Below are 16353 nucleotides of genomic sequence, written 5' to 3'. Positions count from 1 at the left end.
GCAATTGCAGAATTCGCTTGAAATAATAGAAGTCAACCCAATTTCTACATGAATAGTATGATTTTATTTTCAGGAAAATTCATGTTGCTGTTTATCACTAAGCCTACAGGTATCACTTGCACAAGACATACGACGATTGCACAATGATTGAGCTAAATTTGACCAAAAATCTCGTGGGGGTCCGCGGGGCCTGTGACGGTCCGAAAGGGGTCCGCGACGACAAAAAGGTTGAGAACCACTGATATAGACCATCCTTCTAGACCAGTGGTTCTCGACCGGGGGTCCGCGAAGCATTTTCAGGGGGTCCGCAAAACCGCGAAATTACTGATAACCAATTTTAACTTTTTTAAATTAGGGAAATCACGAAACAATTCCGCTTCAAAACTGATAATACTTCAGTAAGCACATCGACAGAATGGCTGTATGAGATGAAATATCCTACTGTGTAAACTTATTTTAATTGTCAAATTGCCTATAGCCTACGGATACAAACATATTGCTGTTATTTAAAATATTTTTTGGTAGTCTGTCTCAAAAAAAGGATCAAAGCCTCATCACGGAGTCCATTTTCTCCTGTAATATACATAATACTATTCCAGAATATCTTGAAGCTGAGCTGCTATATAGCAATGACTAGTCTCTCTCGACGTGATAACTTCATTGGAAAATCTGTTTCTCAATTTCGGTGCCATATATGTTTCGATCGTGCTCAATGGTGTCATCGGAAGCGTCAGGCGTTGTTGTTTGTGGTATTCATGGTGTTTGTCGACTGCAATGGTCATTTACACCAGGCCGATATTCCTTATTTTTGGCGGAATTGTAGCACGACCCACTTCTAGGCTTTTGTAAGACACCACGCCAGCGGACGAGACGGCGAGGACGAGCCTAGATAAACCTCCAACACTTTAGGTCGGAATTCCGATGTCGACCTCGGTCGGACTCGATGGTGTCGTCGGAAGCGTCAGGCGTTAATATTACATTCGCCGTCACCTATCTTTGTGGAAATGAATTTTCTGCACTCCTTCATATCAAATCGAAGGAGTGATTTTTCAAGACTCGACCACATATATTTCAAGAAATAAGAAATTCAGATGCATAAGTCCCTTCGAAATAATAAATGTCTAGCAAGATTTCTACATGTGGTATGATATTATTTTCAAGAACGGTCATCTTGTTGTTTATCACTAGCCTTGAGCTGATATTTGCACAAGACAATGACGGTTGTACCATAATTGGGTTAAATTTGAACTAAAACTTGAGGGGGTCCGTCACGGTCCAAAAGGGGTCCGCGATGACATAAAGGTTGAGAACCACTGTTCTAGATATTAGCTGTTCTGGATTTAGGAAGAAGATGCAAAACATCAGTGACGGTACCTTTGTGCTAATCATTGCTTTGGCTCAAATGGTGTGGAACATTCTGAGAGGCAGCTTTCACGTTCTGCCAACGTTGTCATATTAATCACAGCTAGTATTAAGACAGTCCTGTCGCTGCACACTGAAATGCACGTCAATTTTGTGTTTAGGTCGTTACGATGCCGGAATATTTGTCGAAAAGGTTTGGTGGCCGTCGTCTGCGAGTCATGATCGCCATACTGTCGCTCGTTCTATACATCTTCACGAAAGTTTCGGTGAGATTTCTTCTGATGGTTTGCGTTGCAATTGGCTCGGAATAATCTTGGCGGCACTGCCGTGGGTAAATTTGGGATAGACTTCAATCTTGATTACCGTTAGACACTGTTCAAAATTGGTAGGCACTCTAGTCAGTGGAATGCTTAATTGACAGACTGTGATGATTGAATAGTGATGTTTATGATAGGAGAATGTTCCCTGCTTTTTCCTCATCATCGTGACAATTGATTCTATTGCAGTGATGGTGTATTCTAACAAACCTTCTGCATGGCAGGGAGGAAGGTTTGTTCACATGGGTATCTGGTCACAGATTATGAATTTGGTGCGTTCAAGTCTGCGTAGCAAGGTTTCTTATTTTGTCGACTTTCTTTCTGAACCCTTTGTTACCACTGATAATGACTTAAATTATTGCCACCAATCCTCAATAGAACTACATATTTTTCGATTTACTAAAATTATTTCTCTAACCATTTTTTGTTAAGATATGTCCATATACCATGCAATTCATTCTCCCTTTGGAGAATAATGTAATCTGACATACGGTGACCTTAATCAATAAAAATCGTATTTCAAGTGCGATAGTTTTGTCTTTTGGAATGTTGCTGAACGCTCGAACTGTTAGTGTCACGATGTGGTTAAAGCAACTACACTGGGATAAGCTATATTCTAATATAAACTTTTTTTTTCTACCTTGATAACCCTCATTACTTTGAAGACCATTCGCGTTTCATTCTTTATTAGAAATTTATCTATACGAACGAGATTGTACCACTTATTTTGAATTCTGAAATATCATCTCCCTGTGATGACACTCACATTTAGTATTAGTTTCAGACTTGCAGTGCCTCTTCAAGTGTTATTTCATTGTGGTTTCATTCATTTATTGGTCTGAACTCCGAATAGCTCTGATCTGCTACGTCTGTATACTGTGTTTATATCCCTGATGTGGATTTCTTGCTCAACTGAAGGTATTGTGATCGTCAGTACATGGTGGATGAAATAGTTAGTCATTAAATCTATTTTGTTACAAAAGAATTTATACGGTTCGCTCTATCACATTTGCTTCTATATCGGTCTTCACCACAAATCGGATGGTTACCTAGTAGGTATATCTTCAAATATGACAACTAATAATTATGTGACTAACGTCTGCCACTTCCTGCATTTCCTTGCATGTACTTAACACAATATCATTGCAATATTTTTGATTAAGATGTACTGCAACCCAACACTTTGCTATAACATACACTACATTTGAAACTCAAAGGCTTCAAAGGAATTATACTTTGAAAATTGAGAGTGGAGCATTATTCATTTTCTATGATTGCGTCAGTTCTCGGACATCATACAATAGTCTTTGACACATTTAGAAAGCAATAAAGTCGATGCATGCATAGAATGCCACTCGATGCAGTTCCATTGGTAGAAATTAATTCAAAAACGTGATTCACAACATATAAATCACACCTTTATACTTTATTAGTTTGGAAGCCAAGATACTTCATTTCATATTTTGTCTAGCATAGTGTCGTTTTTGAATATATTTTGGGTCTTGATGAAAATTGTCACAACTGCGGTGTAGTCAAGCCATTGCATTGCACTGACATGAAGTAACATCCGATTTTTCAGCTACTAGCCATTCATCCCTAATCACAGGTGTGTCTGACATACTGACAGAAAAGATGGTTAATGTCTGGTTTGATTATAAGCTGATCTGTCCTGGAACACTATGCTATAAGTATAAGTACTGTTACAGAGACTTACATAAACTATGATCTTCACATCATCTTATATCATTTACATGCGAAAGATAGGTGATGATTTATAGTTGTCATGCACAGAGTTGGTCAGTGAACAATTACGTCTATGTTTTCTGAGTACTCAAGTAAGTTTTTTTAAACTAAGCTGCTAACTTTCGTACTTACTTTCAAAAATACCTAGACAAGATGGGTCATGTTCTTTTACGTTGGTGTACTCCATGGTGGTTCCCAACCTTTTTCGACTCATCGCTCCCTTATCAAGCTCGACACAACTTTTCGCCCCCCCCCCCATATTTACGGATCCCAAAAACTGGGCATATAAACATTAAATTTATTCACAAAACTCTGATGCCTGGTGACTTGACTGAAAAAGAAAGGTCAGTTTTCGGAGTAGGTGCTCGAAAAAGCGGTTTCCGTGTCTACTTTCCGTTGAGTTGGCCTTTTTTCTCAGTCAATTTTCGCGTCATATGCAGAATAAGCCGTCTTCACGTGCATGTTTGGCCGTGTTATTTAGATATATCTCACTGGATGTTGCAACATTTTCGCCACCCCGTCGCCCCCCAATCGCTCCTGGTATTTTCGACCCCTTTTTTCTCAAAATCGCCCACTGGGGAGCGATATCGCCCACCTTGGGAACCATTGCTCCATGCTAAGCACTATAGGAGTAAGCCTACTATTTATTACTGAAAGACTTTGTTGACAGCTAATGAACAGCGTAATTTGTGTTAAATATGACTGGGTCTGTTTATTACTGCTGAGTGCCATATTTCCAAATATGGTATCCTCATTAGTAAAGAGTCTTCAACTCTTCATTCAATGCTCTCAGGAGAGATAACTTGTTTTGTACAGGATTTGATTAAAACCAGGCAATCTTGCCTGCATTCTTTGATCTGCTGTATTACTTGAGATATGACTTTCCTTTCATAGTCATTCATACCTTATGAATATTCCAACTTCCAAGTGAATAAACAATATCGGTATTCCGGATTGGTGACAGGTAGCACTCTTTCATATACTGTGTGATTTTTTTTTATTCGTGCATGCTATTTGCGTCATCACTACTGTGTTTAATGATATTTTTTAAATGTGCTCTAGGATTTGATATTCGTTGTGTCTTCATTTGCTTACATTGCTTATGTGAAGTTTTCGTTGATTTTCTCCTGTTTAATATTGATCAAGTACCAAACAGAAGACTACAATGCCTGTGACTTTGACTAAAAGCAATCAGACTTGTTCAATACCGTACCTTTCTTTCATCCATCTACAAGATGTTGTTAGTCGTCGCGATTTTCACATCTCAATTAAAATGTCATGTCAATTGATTGTTCAATTCTTTTGCCCATACTACTCTGTGCTGGTAAAACATCCAGTGCTATTCCCCCTCCTGACATTATGTTCGCCTCTCTGTAAGCTATGTCCCTTGTCATTGCAAGGTGTAAGTTGGAGCAGTGAATCGTCGCTCTGCGTCATAGAGTTCGGAATGTTCTGCCAAGTTCTTTTTATCATGTTGTATAATGTAGTTATTATTTATCGTCAGCTTGTATCTTTATTTCGGTGTGTGAGTCTAGTGGGAATTGGTCGATTAGTTATTGATGTGTTGCGTTGTTTGAGAAGCATTGATTGCAGGTGCAAATTTTGGATTTATTACTCTAATCCGACAGCTTCTATTATATGGGTTGGAATTGCGCCAAATTTGTTATACATCGTATTTTTTAGCAACCTAACAATTGACAATTCCTAGCGGTAGCAGGTAAAATTTGAAAAAAAATTTTTTTTTTTTTCAAATCCAATATTATTTTCAGACCTCATATTAATACTTCGACTTGTTAGAATTGAGCCAAATTTGTTGTGCAGAATTTTTGAGGAAACCGAAAACTTTTGAAAAGTAGCCAGTAAAAAGTAGGCTACATGGATTAGGCTATGTATTGTATTTATCAGGGGTGGGCAATTATTTTTCTCAGCAGGCCAAATAACGAGCAGAAATATGTTGGCGGGCCGAGTCAGAAATTTTAGAATATCCACCGTATTGATTTTATTTTTAAATTGGAAACCGTGTATTACACGAATTGGTGCTCTGTGAATGTGTTGATATTGAGGAATGACAAAGTGACGGTTAATTACCCAAAAAATATCTATTTGCCGTCATATTTTGAAACAATGTTAAACATGATACATTTTTAACTCTCTTTAAACCCCTATCCGCGTTTTTTCTATCAATACCAGCCCCCATTGAGATGCACGATGCACGGGATGTCTTATATGCCCTAATCGCGCTAAGCGCGGAATTTTTTCATGATTCATGATTCAATCGGTCAATAATATTGGTAATTGCAAATATATTGCCATATTTTTTAACCTCTCTCAGCCCACGTAGTGGCCTACTCAGTTTTACCGCTAGAGCTGAGTGAGGTACTGTCTTGGAAATAGTCGGGAGGGCCCGATGGTATAATTACTTCGTTACATGTTGTTATTTCGTGACCTCCCCCGTCTGCTATGTGAAAGGATATTGAAATCGCCGAAGCATACCAAACTAAAAAGACGACCCCCATTCCCGATTGGTATTTCTTCACTGGCAAATATTGCCTATAGAAAATTGAACTTTGTGGTTTTCGTTCAACATAAGGGTGTCCTTTTCGGCCAAGGTTTTCTCGCTGTCGAGCTTTATTCCCTTTACTTAGTTAATTCGATCAGCAGCTGCAATTACAGTGCCTTCTCGGAATCCCGTGTTGACCTAAAGTTCATTTATCTTGGTGCGTCGTGGCGCGGTAATGGCTAACGCCGAAATGCCCATTCTAAAAACCATTGAATGAAGTTGCATAAATTTTCAAAAAAATACCCTATAATTTATGTTTACTCATGAAATAATTTTCGGCGTCCGTCGAGCTCGCCACGCAATTGGGGGGTTTGAGGTGCGGTAGTTACGGTCCTAAGGATAATATATAGCTTATTGTCTTGGTAGCTGGTCTCTGAGAAGTGTGCAGCTTGCCGAAATGGCCTTGTTGATTAGCGAAGGTTGCAGTTATTAACCATCTTTGAATTTCAATTTTCGGCTTTCTTTTTTTGACATCATTTATGGGTGGTGATATATTCATAGAAATCATGGGCATTGATTCACTTGTTTCATGAATTGTCGATTTGGAAACACATCACGTAACAATTTCAAACACAGACCGTGTAATGCGTAATGTGACAATGGTACCAAAGAAGGTTTGGTGACTTCTTGTGACTTCCATTATAACGGCATAACTTGCTACATTGACTTTAGTTTTAATCTGGATTAGACATGTGGGGTACGTACAGGCTGCGTAATCACGGTATGTTAATGAACAGGCTTGATAGTAAACGAATTTCCGGTCCAGTTTATATATCGTATGGTTTTAGTTCACGCAGCAACACTAAAAATTAGGTTTGATATTTTAAATTTCAAGCAGCCTTTCGCGGGCCGAACAGAATCGCTCGGCGGGCCGCATTTGGCCCGCGGGCTGCACTTTGCCCAGGCCTGGTCTTTATGATCTGTGCCTCACATCCTATAATTATTTGAGGTTTAGTAGTAGAGCTGCTAGGTTGACCACAAGCTTGCAGAATGTCTTTCATTGAGGGCTTGTTATTACAACCGCATGTGTCATGATCTTTGAATTCTGACACGAGGCAATAAAATATTCAAAGTGAAGCGTATTTCCGTTTTTCCAGAAAATTATTGCCTGGCGATGGCGATAGTTTTTATTGGGCTTTGTTTGGGAAATATTGCACTTTGAAATTTTTCTGACGGTGACCAATTTTTCTCATACAGCGTATTTTTCAGGAGCTATAATGAGCACTGCGTGGATTACCGTATCGCGCAGTTAGCTGTGCTCTTTACAATTCTAGGATTGAAAGCTTGGACGGATTCACATAAGTTCCCGTAAGGGAATGATTTTTCCTTCCGATTGACGGTGTCGCTTATATCTTATTACTAGATTGGTGGATCGAGTGTCTGTCATTTTCATAATGGAGTTCTATGTCATGACTGCCATTGGTTAGATGGAGAGAGCACACTGCATAGTGAACACTGATTTTGTTGCGCACAGAAATATTTGTCGTATACAACTTAGCCCGCGATTCTGTCACGCATCTTGACACGTATGGTTTTTGGAATGCGAATGTCAAGTTTTTGGTGTTCGTTATCAAGCAAACTGTTTATTTAACTAATTCAGACGGATAGGATGACAGTGATAATATAAATTTGATTGCTATTTTAATTAAAGACTGTAAATTACAATGAGCAGAAATCCTCAATGCCCAGAAATAGTGTAACAGATTATGTATTGATGTCAGGTCTTAAACCGTATTGGTGCCTTTCGTGTCAGATGTGGTATATGGTAAAGAGGAAGATGTAGCCATTGGGTGGTCCAGTCTTTATTAAAATTGATTAGTATTGATCAAACGATGGTCAATTGCATTTGCGTCTTATTGGATTTGATACAGACTATGCCAGTTTGCCGATCTATATACATCAATTCATAAAGTGAATATAAACACGTTCTCAAACATATTGGTAACTCATAACTACTTCTGAGCATTCCAACATCTCCAGATCAGCAAATTACATTTCGAAATTGGTAGGCCAACAGTAAATACCACATTGTCCATTAGGAATTGATAAATTTCATTCAATGGTCATCATATCAATAACATAATGTGGGTGTCAATATTCCTATGACAAAGCAAATAGGTTATACTCATAAATGCTAAAAACTTTCCACCAGATATTCAATTTTGACTGCCGGATAGGATTATTCAAACAACCTTTGTTTGACTAGGTAGACGTGCTCAAGAGTTCCAACCCCCTAACGTAAAATATGTTTTGAATGCTAGTAGCATTCGTATGTCCTATTCTATATTTTGCTTTTCCATTGCATTCCAATTCATAATTTGCATGATGCATGACTTTGCTGATTACTATGTATATTGGAGTACTGTTTGAGGCTACTATGAACGCCATATCTCCATCTCATGTTGGGAAGTGCAGTGGGGGTCATTCATCGAATATGTCTCATTTCATGTATGTAAAATAGCAAAGACTGGACTCTAATTTAGGACAAAATTCAATTTTGTCACTGAAATTGCATGGATTTTATGAAAAACGTTTCTTACTGAAACGAGCATGTCTTTGACTAATGCTGATACATTGTTTTATATATTATTGCGTTAGCAGCGAACATCAGTATTATGTCCTGCTAAGATTATCTGCCACTATGTATGTGCTCTACTCATCAGTATGTATATCATGTCATAGAACTTCTATACCAAGCTTGCTAGTGTTACATATGTTCTGAGTCACTTCGCAAATTGCTCCAGTCCATTAGACATAGATAGTAGAACAAGACTTATTGTAGTTATTGGGTGTTAGAAATCTTATAAACGCTAGGCTATGCTTTGCCTGTCGTGAAATACAAAAGGTTATTACACTTTATTTTGATATAGGTGAATTTATACGCCGGAGGACTCTTCATACAACAGTCGTTGGGATGGAACATTTATCTGTCTATGATCGGTTTGATACTCATCACCGCAGTATTAACCGTCACCGGTGGGCTCGCCGCTGTAATCTACACCGATACGCTGCAGGCTGTGTTGATGATTGCTGGTGCTACAACTCTCACAGTTTTGAGTATGAATGCCCATGTAATAGCAGGAATGTCGTGATTTTATGTTCGTGCTTTCTCAGGTTTCATTGAAGTTGGCGGCGTGGAAGGATTGAGAGAAGGCTATATGAAAGCCATCCCGTCTCGTAACACGACCCCGATGACAGAAGGTTGGCCATTGTACTGTGTCCATCAACATCAATACAAACATTTTGCCAAGGCTGTTCAAAGAAGTCAGCGTTCCTACTCAAATAGAAGTAGAAGTGAAGCTGTAAATATTTACTCAATTACAAGTAGAAGTAGGAATTTCAATAACGAATCAAAACTATTAGCAATAGTAGAAATGAAGTTCTGAAAAGTGCCCAAGTAAGCAGTTCAAAAGGTAGATTTGGTCCATGGGTCACATACTTTTAACGGTTAATGGTAGCTGACCATTGCTTTTAGAATAAGTGCCATTTTCGAAAATGTATCCAGTTCCTGTGATACTAGGTTTACCATATTTCGGAACCGGGAAAAGAGGACACTTTTTCCAAATCAGAAAAGTTACTTGATCGAAACCGAAAACAGTCGATTTTGCAACATTTACTGGAAATTTTGTTGAGTTGACTAAAAAAATCGATGTCACTTTCGTTCGTCTCCCGAATGGCCTATCACCTATTTCCCGTCATTTATGCCGATTTTCAGTTGAACCTGTCCATTATCCTAGCTGTGAAAGCTGTGAAGAAGGACAAATTGCCAAAAAGGAGGACATTTTGAAAAGTGTCTGAAATGAGGGCAAATCCTTCTAAAGGACGTATGGTAACCCTATGTCAGGGGTGGCCAACCTTTTTGCTATTCACGGCCGCATTTCGACTACTCATGTAGCCTACGGCCGCATCGCTGGGCATATAGTCGTAATGAACTAGCCGGACGCCAAATACCCATGTTAAAGTGTCTGTGGCCATTTCTGATGAAGACCGGAATAATCTATTTAAGCATATAGGCTCAATATATACTCACCCGAATCGCGAGTGGTCACTGCACGGTCACGATATCGGATTGTTGATAGTCGCGCCACGCGCAAAAGTTTTTTCAGATTTACTAATGAATTTCGTCGTTAATATTAGTAGTTTTACATATTACTATGAAACATTTATCATTTCTCAACCCATGTGATCAGATTCACCGGTAAAGTTGATGGAGGGGGTGTTTTCAAAAATTCAGGGCAATAAGTTATGAATGATGGTGTAATAGGTGTATCGTCGGGTGGTCAAATTGTTATTAGTTACTTTGTTTCATGCTGTTATTTCCTGACCTTCGATCAGGATTGTCGATATAGTGAGGAGCACACGATCCCGAGTGGGTATTTCTAAGTGGAGCGTATCATTTCCTCTGGTGTTCGAATCTGTACTGTAGGGCTCTGATTGCAAAGGATGGTATTATATTATAATCGAAAAACAATGTCACATTGAATCGCGCGCAGCGCAAAAAAATTCCAAGATTAATTAAAATCTTTCAAGAAATCGCTAGTCAATTCGTAAATTCAAATTGCATGTCTACGGCCGCCAACACATATTAATTGAACAACATGTCCATGGCCGCACCAACTTCCTTCTACGGCCGCATACGGCTGCAGGCTGGCCACTCCTGCCCAATGTGATACTGTCACTGTCATGACAATTTCACTAATAAGCGTGATCATGATCAAGCATATCCCAAAACTACGTTCTACTTTACAAAATCCAGAATATAACCTGTAGGAGTGTAAGTCCAAAATCTTAACCACTTGAGTACGTAGTGCAAGATGGCAAAAACTACATGAGCACGGTACAAAAAGTAAAATCATCCTGTTACTGACCACCTCTGCGTGTTGCACAGTGCAAATTTAAGACCCACTTATTTCATACCATACTCAATTCCGTGGAAAGAAATCGACCAATCTTCTCACCAAATTCTTTATAATCTTTTCTTTGCCATTATTCACCGTAAATATTAGAATACTGCGGTTCAAGTGTGATATAGAACCGAGATAGCTGTTGTTGTTCATTGGACTGTAGCAAATATGCCGCACTGATTTTCATACAGAGAAAGGCATTCGGACCACATTTCTTTTGTGTATATAAAATACTATGAAATAGTTTCTCCGCTTCAAAAACTTGCTAGGTAATTTTATTGTCAGTAAATTGCAGGTTTTTCATCAGTATTCATGAGAGAAGAAATGATCCAATGTCATTGGTCCCACACACTCATTCCGAATGTTTTGAAACTGCAACAAAAGTCACTTAGTTTACTTTGAATATATCAAAACATGAGCTTGTTCCAAATACTGAATATCAAAATTGTTCTCATATGGATGTGTTGTCTGTTTTGTAGGTTGCGGACTTCCCTACAGCGATTCCTTTACGATGTTGAGAGAACCATCTGATGAGAATATGCCGTGGATTGGATTCTTGATAGGACAGACACCCGCTTCCATCTGGTATTGGTGCACCGATCAGGTAAGATATTGCTGACATATAACAGGCTTTGTCCTTGTCAATTTCGAACTGATGTTGCAATTCTTATGCGTTGGATTTATCAGTCATTTCCATTGATCGCAACTTGGTTTTCATGCTCATTATTATGAAGAAATAGTGCATATGATAAAACTATTTGATCCCACTGCTTCCTGTGGGATTTGATATGTGGAATTTTATCTCGCGATTGCATTCTACTTGTGGTGGAAGCAGCTGATAACATATCCAGTATCGAGGAAACTACAATATTGCCCTCCTGAAGGAGGAACTCGAAGTTGTTTTCAGAACTGATATGAGCAGCTGTGAAGTAGAGTGCCATGTTCTTCAAGGTTTCCCCCTGCGTAGAATTCCAATATTTTACAACGAACCCACATTCCATACTCAGACTGACTTGACTGATGGATACCCTGTTTCCGCAGGTCATAGTTCAGCGGGCGTTGGCAGCCAAGAGTCTGTCTCACGCACAAGGGGCTACCCTGATGGCAGGATTTATAAAGATTCTACCAATGTTTGTCATGGTCATGCCAGGGATGATCAGTAGAATACTTTACGCAGGTAAACGCCTGAGAACGTACAGCCTGGTGTATCCTAGTATAACTCTTTAATCCAGTGGTTCTCAAACTTGGATGCGTGAAAGCGTCCTAGGGGAGGCACGATGCTGCCTGAGAGGAATGAAGCTCCTTGAACTTGGAATAAGTTTGATTTGTCCTGAAACATCCAAGTTCCAGCAATGGCAATAATCCTAGTTGTATTTCGATTTTAAATGTCAAAGCCGCGTCGTTCCATCCATGCATGAATGATACCGAACTCTGCACTAATCAGAAGCTGCCTCTGAATATAGTGTAACTGGGGCATGCGTGATTGCGTGTAGCTGTGCGATTGGTTTTTGATTTGGCTTATAGTCAGGTACGTTTGAGATAGGCTCAAGTGGGATAATAGAAGGGATTAGGCGCCAAAATCACTAAAATATCTATGTGCTACGTACTTCTATTGCACATGATTATGTTCAACAAAATAGTCAACTGGAATTTTTTTTGCGATTTACCTCAAGCTCATAATTGTTGCTCAGTGTATAGTCCAAATTCTACATTTCAGAAGCATCTCAACGGACAACAGCCATAACATCTTCCAACATGCCCCTAACAATATGTTGGGATTTCAAGAATTCTGGTTGTATATTTTTAAATATATGGCAATAAGAGGGCTCAAAATTTTTCACTATTCAAGGGGGCGTGTCGAGAAAAGTTTGAGAACCACTGCTTTGATCAATTCTCGCGTGTCAATTTTGGCATGTTATTAATTTGCTTCGATTGGCTAAAATTTTGCTCATATCCGAACGCATGATAAACTCCTGTAATCTGCATTCACTCTATCAGTCTGTCTGTGCCATTATTTTCACAGTTACCAATTTGTAAATCACCAGATGTTATCATTTATAATTAAATTTATTTCGACCTTGTTGAGACTGAAATAAAGCCTCTCACTCATCCAAGTAGATTCTAGAGACGTTAAAACTTTGAAAATGGCCAAACTGATATACATTCGACATGAATGATATTTTACCTTGCACAATAAATGTGTAGTTAATTAAACAATTTCCTTGTTTCTGGAACACCCATAAACTGTTTCGGATCCACTCTTCTTCGTTCAATCACCGAAACGCATGTTGTTTTGTGCGCTGCCAACTAACAGGCAATAACTCATATTATAAAGGGGTTGACTGTGATTCTTGATTTGGTAATGTCATGATACAAGTATTCCCATTCTACTGCAGCGGTCCAGGTCAACCTGGGTAACGTTAGCTGTGTGTCGTAGAAATTTACGACGTTGCTTCTACTTCTACTTAGATTGAAACGCTTTGACCACCTCTGACTATTGGTTAGCATTAATTAGAAAATTCCGCTTGTGCTCAGAACTGTAGTGATGAGAGATTTCACATATAGGTGATAGCCCACACATTTTTCCATTTTCCTGCACTTGAATCCACCTTTAATAAGATCCACCAATCGTTTTGGTGTCACCAGAAGGGATTTGTGTCTATGCTGAACACAGTAATTTGTTGCGCTCGTGATTTGTTTCCATTTGATATTTTTTCATCTGACTCTATGGCGTCATAGTTTGTTGTATGCAGTTTAGTTGAAATTCCACACTTAACTGACGATTGTCCTTGAAGAGTGTCAGTTCGAAAACCTTCAGGTTTTCATATATTTCCAATGTGAAAATATTAATAAAATTGATGGAAATACTGCGGATACAACATCCAACATCCATTGATTTTGTTGATCTGGGCTCTTTGTGGGTGCAATATTGTCAATGACGAGTCATTTTGTCACTGTCATATACGCCAGCTGTCATTATTACAATCATTGCCTCGATTGTTGCAGAGAATCTGTGCCTTGTTTGTGGCAAGTACCCATGTGTATTGTATGGTGTGACTCTGTCTGGGTGGCCACTAGCCAATTTTGCACTACAGATGACTTTTCTGCATAGCATTGATTGATTACATAGCTTGTTTTCAGAGAATGATTTCATGACATCATAAAAATCCCCCTCATATTGTAATTGATATGTGCTCACATGAAGTAGAATAATTTCTATTGCTATGCTTTGCATAGTATGCAATCTGGTATTGAACTGACATACAGAGTTATAGACAGACAATATTTTCGTACATCTCCTGACTGTACTTGGTGTAGGCCTATTCACAACATGATTCTTTTTATAGATGAGGTAGCCTGTGTGGATCCGGATGTGTGCTATTCAGTCTGTCAAAGTACCACAAGCTGCAGTAACATCGCTTTTCCGAGACTTGTTCTAGGAGTAATGCCACCAGGTAACCACATCGATGATAGAAATTGACTTGTGAGTTGTGTGGTTTAGCTTGTACATTGGTTGCCTATTTCGCAAGAGATTTTGCAATCTTACTTGTTGTTAGAGGAGTACATTCCATTCCTCGGTCTTAGTTGATTTCCTTTAACTTTTTGTCTGTTCTCATATGTACCACCAAAGCTGCCAATAATTGATTGCAAACACTACTGCTTTCCTCTATGACTGCCCATATCAGCGTTATCCTTAAAAGAACATTTCTATATTATATATCACCCTTTATATCATCAACAGTTGTACCTTGCCATTATTCTGTGCTCCCTTTATTTCATTCGCTATGATTGGGCTTGAATATGTGTTGAGAGGAGTCAAAAGATTTAGCTGTAAACTTTGACTCTTCGTGCATGTTCTTGTTCATATTATGAAATCACCATTCCGGTTTCCACGAATTCGGATTTTGGGTCACGGAAAAGATTATAATACTGCCCCATTAACCACCACAACACTCCAGGCAAAGTGGAAGGTGTAGATATATTAATTTTGCCGCAACTGACATTCTTTTATTGAAGTGCAAATACGATGGATAGAATTAGACCAATTGACTCGCTAAGGCTGAGACCAAGTACGTCAGAAAATATAAACCAGCGAAACCACAGGCATTTGCGTTATATTCTTTAGGTATAGTGTAACTTGCAAGCGACGATTTAGCCTTGGCATTGTCGCCTCCGTGAATGAGTAGCTTTCCTTCCATTTTTTATTTCTTTAAAACTCAGCACTACATGTGTAATTTTTGCGCTTGTCACTCACTTGTTACTAATGTTGACTGGAGTGAAAACTTTCCCGCTGGACAGTAGGGCTGTTCAAAAATAACTTTTTTTTCCCGATTCAAGCCGGTCACCTCTTAAATCGTCAGGTTGCAGTAGAAAACCTTGCTCACCAAATTTCACTCGATTCCAACCAGTAAAGGCCTCCGCAGATCCAATTAAAATTTTTAATTTATTATGGAAAATTAAAAAAAAAAAATTCCCAATTTTTCTGCCAACCCCATGAAATTGTTGAGCTGTCTTCAAAGACGTTGCAAAACAAATTTGAGTCAATTCCGACCAGTAGAAGCGGAGTTATTTGAGTTTTTCGTTGATAAAACGCGGATTATCCACCAATCAAGGATAATCCGAGAAATATCATCGAAAAACTCACATAACTCCGCTTCTACTGGTAGGAATTGACTCAAATTTGTTTTGCAACGTCTTTGAAGACAGCTCAACAATTTCATGGGGTTGGCAGAAAAATTGGGAATATATTTTTTTTAATTTTCCATAATAAATTAAAAATTTTAATTGGGTCTGCGGAGGCCTTTACTGGTTGGAATCGAGTGAAATTTGGTGAGCAAGGTTTTCTATTGCAATCTGACGATTTAAGAGGTGACCGGCTTGAATCGGGAAAAAAAAGTTATTTTTGAACAGCCCTACTGGACAGTTATGTTGTGGCTAGGGTTGGATTATCCGGATAACGGGTAACCGGTTAACCGCAGGTTTTTTAATTATCCGATATCCGGATATAAATCTGCCGGTTAACCGGATAAAATAGTATCGGTAATAATGCGTTTTACACTTTTACGAAGCTTCAATAAGTCGTATTATCAGTGTTGCGCGCGGCGAATTAGCGAGAACCGTGTCGCCAATTAGCGAGATACGTCAATGCAGTGTGTAAAACGCGACGCAATCTCCTGCTGAGAAGATCGCCAAATTAGGTCATTGATTGCCGCGAACTCGGCTATCGTTGCTAGCCTGATTTTTCGAGTCTTCAACAAGCCTATAGTTCCGCTGGCAGAATCACATCTGCAATAGGCTCTTTGGACTTTATACCATCACTGGTCTACATAATCACACCTGCATTGGCTTGGTGCTCACGATATTATCGCTGGCCTACACAATCGCATCTGCAATAGGCATGGTACGAACGATATCATATCATCGCTGGCGTAACCATCGCGTCTCGGGCCTGGCATGCGTTGGCTCC

The 16353-nt window shown here is 39.0% G+C and overlaps 1 protein-coding gene across 3 annotated transcripts in view; it reads left to right on the top strand.

The window, feature by feature from the left end:
* The window catches only part of LOC145458078 (sodium/myo-inositol cotransporter-like), a 34802-nt gene that overhangs the window by 9404 nt on the left and 9045 nt on the right, over positions 1-16353 (top strand). For all 3 annotated transcript variants that reach the window (XM_080336390.1, XM_080336392.1, XM_080336391.1), the window contains 6 exons: positions 1524-1628; positions 8853-9039; positions 9097-9183; positions 11366-11490; positions 11928-12063; positions 14234-14341. In XM_080336390.1, coding sequence (XP_080192516.1) covers positions 1524-1628; positions 8853-9039; positions 9097-9183; positions 11366-11490; positions 11928-12063; positions 14234-14341 — 748 coding nt within the window. The remainder of the gene's footprint in view (positions 1-1523; positions 1629-8852; positions 9040-9096; positions 9184-11365; positions 11491-11927; positions 12064-14233; positions 14342-16353) is intronic.

This window comes from Botryllus schlosseri, chromosome 15 (assembly GCF_051294905.1).
Source record: "Botryllus schlosseri isolate E-star chromosome 15, Bs_hap1, whole genome shotgun sequence".
Classification (NCBI taxonomy): Eukaryota; Metazoa; Chordata; class Ascidiacea; order Stolidobranchia; family Styelidae; genus Botryllus; species Botryllus schlosseri.
The sequence above is the reverse complement of the archived record's forward strand: the minus strand, read 5'-3'. Positions and strand labels throughout refer to the sequence as shown.